The sequence below is a fragment of the Silurus meridionalis genome, chromosome 20 (assembly GCF_014805685.1).
Source record: "Silurus meridionalis isolate SWU-2019-XX chromosome 20, ASM1480568v1, whole genome shotgun sequence".
NCBI classification, from domain to species: domain Eukaryota; kingdom Metazoa; phylum Chordata; class Actinopteri; order Siluriformes; family Siluridae; genus Silurus; species Silurus meridionalis.
Genome location: NC_060903.1, coordinates 80,001 through 84,904, shown reverse-complemented (window position 1 = coordinate 84,904; position 4,904 = coordinate 80,001). Strand labels below are relative to the sequence as shown.

The 4,904-nt window shown below is 41.8% G+C and overlaps 1 protein-coding gene across 1 annotated transcript in view; it reads right to left on the bottom strand.

The window, feature by feature from the left end:
* Positions 1-2,843: 2,843 nt before the first annotated feature.
* gpr55a (G protein-coupled receptor 55a) overlaps positions 2,844-4,904 on the bottom strand; it is a 3,405-nt gene continuing 1,344 nt past the window's right edge. Inside the window, exon 2 of the mRNA XM_046876821.1 lies at positions 2,844-4,536. Within this exon, the coding sequence (XP_046732777.1) occupies positions 3,525-4,535 (1,011 nt within the window). The 5' untranslated portion in view covers position 4,536 and the 3' untranslated portion in view covers positions 2,844-3,524. The remainder of the gene's footprint in view (positions 4,537-4,904) is intronic.

Genomic DNA, 4,904 nt, shown 5'->3' with positions numbered 1-4,904 from the left:
TTTGATGAACAGTGAGAAAGGGTTAGGGTTAGGGTATAGGGTTAGGGTATAGGGTCAGGGTATAGGGTTAGGGTTAGGGTATAGGGTTAGCGTATAGGGTTAGGGTATAGGGTTAGGGTTAGCGTATAGGGTATAGGGTTAGGGTATAGGGTTAGCGTATAGGGTTAGGGTATAGGGTTAGGGTTAGCGTATAGGGTATAGGGTTAGGGTATAGGGTTAGGGTTAGCGTATAGGGTAAAGGGTTAGCGTATAGGGTTAGGGTATGGGGTTAGGGTTAGCGATAGGGTATAGGGTTAGGGTTGGGGTATAGGGTTAGGGTTAGCGTATAGGGTTAGGGTATAGGGTTAACGCATAGAGTTAGGGTTAGCGTATAGGTTATAGGGTTAGGGTTCGGGTATAGGGTTACGGTATAGGGTATAGGGTTAGGGTTAGGGTATAGGGTTAGGGTATAGGGTAAAGGGTAAAGGTATAGGGTTAAGGTATAGGGTATAGGGTTAGGGTATTGGTTTTGGGTTAGGGTATAGGGTTACGGTATAGGGTATAGGGTTAGGGTATAGGGTAAAGGGTTAAGGTATAGGGTTAAGGTATAGGGTATAGGGTTAGGGTATTGGTTTTGGGTTAGGGTATAGGGTTAGGGTATAGGGTTACGGTATAGGGTATAGGGTTAGGGTATAGGGTAAAGGGTTAGGTATAGGGTTAAGGTATAGGGTATAGGGTTAGGGTATTGGTTTTGGGTTAGGGTATAGGGTTAGGGTATAGGGTTAGGGTATAGGGTTAGGGTATCAAATTATAGCAAAACAGAAAAAGAAAAAAGAACCACAGAATGTGAGACTTATTACAGATGAGCTCCTGCTGCTGTGACACTAAGAGTCTTCATGTTCGTGGCATGTGTCCTTCACTGCTAATCATCAGAATGTGATGAGATTTTGGGGATGGATGTGAAGCTGCGTGCGCCAGGATGCTGTTTAACGCCAATATTATAATTAATGACAGTTTAAAGCTGAAACACTGCCACCTAGTGGGCATGTATATTACTTTCAACTGAGACAGTTTGAGTAAAATGTCTGTTTAAATTAAAAAATAACCGTAATTTAATTAGATTTGATTCTTCTCGGATGTTTCATTTTTATTATTAATAGAGTCTAAACAAGAAATCTGGAGTGAGGATGGGGGATGTTTATGGTGGATCAGTGACTTTATGGTGAGGAGGACAGAATGACATCTACACATCTTTAACTTTAATACAGAATGTGTGAATGGAGCATCACTCCATGTTCTGATAGCATGTAGACTTTGGATGAACCCAAACATGCTGAGACCATGAACACATATTTTACAAGCTGTCATGTGAACTGTCACAGGGAGGTGGTAGCTTAGTGGTTAAGGTATTCGACTTCGGCTCTAAAAGTCATTAATTCAAATCCCAGCAACACCAAGTTGCCACTTCTGGGCCCCTGAGCAAGGCCCTTTAACCCACATTTGTTCAGTTGTATGAATTTGATAAATGTAATTTGCTCTGGATAAGGGTTTCTGCCAAATACCATAAATGTGACCTGTGATCTCTGTAGAGCAATTTAGTAAAAGTTTAGAGAAATTTTACAGCAAGTTTTGCGACATCACTGTGAGGTTTTTATGGCAAAATGGCAGTGATATATTACAGGGTTTAATGTGTCCATAACACTTTCGTTACTCACTTTCGTTTACTCACATTTACCTTTTAGATTTCTTTATCTTAGGTAAAGGAGCAGATCTGGAGGGAACATGAATATGGAGTGTTTGGTGAACTAGGATATTTGGATGCTGTCTTCTCACTCTCACATGTTCACTCAGGTTTGTTGATGGTGGTGTGGTGGGTCGTCTCTTATCCCAGAGATCCTCATGTCTGTGTTTCCTTTTGCTTCTCCATTTTAGTTCTGCTGCTACAGTGAATCTCACCAGAGTCCAAACTGCACAGTGACATTAACTTTCATACCACAATAAAGAGACTTAATAATCCATATCCTTCTCTTCCTGTCACCCTCTTCTCTCTCTCTCTCTCTCTCTATCTCACTCTCTCTCTCTCTCTCTCTCTCTCTCTCTCTCTCGGTCGAGTTAAACATGCTCCTGAGGTTTCAGTGACCACTGTTCCTGCTCCTGTTCCCTCTGTGGATCTTCCCACTTCGTCCTGGTCTGCCTCTGGATGATGTTCTCTACGTTTGGAGGCGACTCTGTGCAGTTGGAGATGTTTCTCGTCAACACCTTGGGTGGTTCCATGAAATTCTGGAGTAAGATCAGGAGCTTTGAGGATTTGGACTGTAGTTAATATCAACAGTCTACTACACTGACTCAGGACTACAGTTTGCTCTGATCATCATCACTGCACCTCAACATCGTTTATCTGTAATAAATGGACATTCGGTGGAACCCAGATGAGGATGAGGTTCCCTCTTGGGTCTGGTTCTTCTCAAGGTTTCTTCCTTCTGCATCTCAGGGAGTTTTTCCTTCACCACAGTCTCCACCGACTTGTTCATCAGGGACAAACTTACACTTATAAAGAACATCTTCATTTTTATCTCCACATTATCTGTGTAAAGCTGCTCTGAGACGATGTTCATTATTAAAAGCTCAAAACAAATAAACATGAATTAAACTGAATTACCTGCACAGATAACAGGATTTCTGCTTTCAGGTGAAGTTAATGCAATTTCAACTCTATTCTTGTTCATGTTTATAAACCAATAATTATTAATATTATTAATATTATATTATTATTATTATTATTATTATTATTATTATTATAAGACCTTAAGTTTATAAATGCTTCTTCCATCCTGGAGATTCCCATAACATCCATCAACAGAAAGTAAAAAAAAAACATTTAATACTTTGAGTCTTCATGCATTTAAAAACACAAAAAGGTACATGAAATGTGACAAGATTTAAAATACATTAAATGAATGTAATGAATACAGATGTTCAGATGCTCTGATGTTCAGTTTACTTGTTTGATCTCTTCTGTTTCAAACCAAAACTGAGAGACAGAATGTACATTAATTTAAACAGGAAGTGGTTTACAAGACAAAGCAGAAGAACTGCAGCTGTGTGTGTGTGTGTGTGTGTGTGTGTGTGTGTGTGTGTGTGTGTTATTTTTCTGTCTGGGAACAGCTTCTTGTTCACACACCAACTAATTTTTGACACTGCAGTCTTGTTAAACCTCATCCTTACCCTCTTACTTTGCCCTGCAATTTCAGAGCAGTGTCTAAATTAAGTGATTGTGTATTAATGTCGCCCCCTAGCGGACACTTCAGCATCATAGTTGCATTCAATACACTGCTGTTTTTCAGTGTTCATTAGTGTTTGTGTGTGTGTGTGTGTGTGTGTGTGTGTGTGTGTGTGCGTGTGTGTATGTGGAACAGATGAATATGTTTTAATATTTCTCATTTATCAATACCAGTTATTGTGTGGCCATACTCACCTAAACCAACTCCTCACACACACACACACACACACACACACACACACACACACACACACACACACAAAAGCTATGTGTCATTGTAAATCCTGTCATTTTGTACACATTCATGTTTTGTGTAACATTTTTGTTCTGTGCTTTTCTGCTCCTCGTAGTGTGTTTCAAGTGTGTGTGCTGTGTGAGTGTGTGTGTGCTGTGTGAGTGTGTTGGCTCTGGCATCTTGCTGTGCGATCTGCAGGTTTTCTTTCAGTATGTGATAATAACAGATTGCATCAGCCAGACAGTTGAAGCTGCTGAGACAAAGACTGACATGAACAAATTTCCGCAGCTCATTGATGACGTCTAAACTGATGCTGTTCTGTTTACCATAGAAATAAAGAAGCACAGCGATGTGATACGGAATGAAACACAAGAGGAACACCACCAAGTTGCTGAGCACGATCTTTACACTCTTATTGTTTCGCAGTTTAGCATCATTCGAATTCCGTTTGCGTAAATCGTGCAGGATTTTAACGACGTGCACCGAGCAGAGCACCATGATGACAGTGCTGCTCCAAAACACACACTCCACACACACAATGAGCCACTGTTTCTTCCATGTGTTACTGGAAAAGTTCTGGAAACAGTAGGACTCATTACTGTTGTCTCTGTGAAAATCATAAACCGGGTAACTAAACCCAAACAGTAAACTCCACACAACTGCGCAGATGCACACAGCCTTCCGTTTGGATCGCAGGTGCCGGAAAGGGAATTGCAGAGCGACATAACGATCCACAGAGATGCACACACTTAGCAGGATGCTGCCGTACATGTTGACATAGACAAAACTTTCAAACAGTGAGCAGGAAAAGTGTCCCAGTTTCCAGGAGCGGTGGTAAGCCATGAGCTTAAAGGGCAGAGCAAGCAGGAGCAGGCAGTCATTAATCACCAGGTTCAGGAGGTAAACAGTGGATTCGTTCCAGCGACGGACGCGGAAGAACAGCTGCCACAGAGCAGCCATGTTTAAAGGAAAACCAGCAGTGAGGATGGGAATGTAGAACCCAAACTGGAGACATTCCACCCAGTCACTGCAGCCTGCCATGCTGAAACACACACACTTCAGTTAAACACAATAAAACAACAATACACACACACACACACACACACACACACACACACACACACACTCACACACACACACACACTCACACACCGACAAACACACACAGACACACACACACACACACACACACACACACACACACACACACACACACACACACACACACAACAAACACACAGACACAGACAGACACACACACACACACCGACAAACACACACACACACACAGACACAGACACACACACACACACACACACCGACAACCACACACACACACACACACTGACAAACACACACACCAACAAACACACAGACACAGACAGACAGACACACACACACCGACAAACA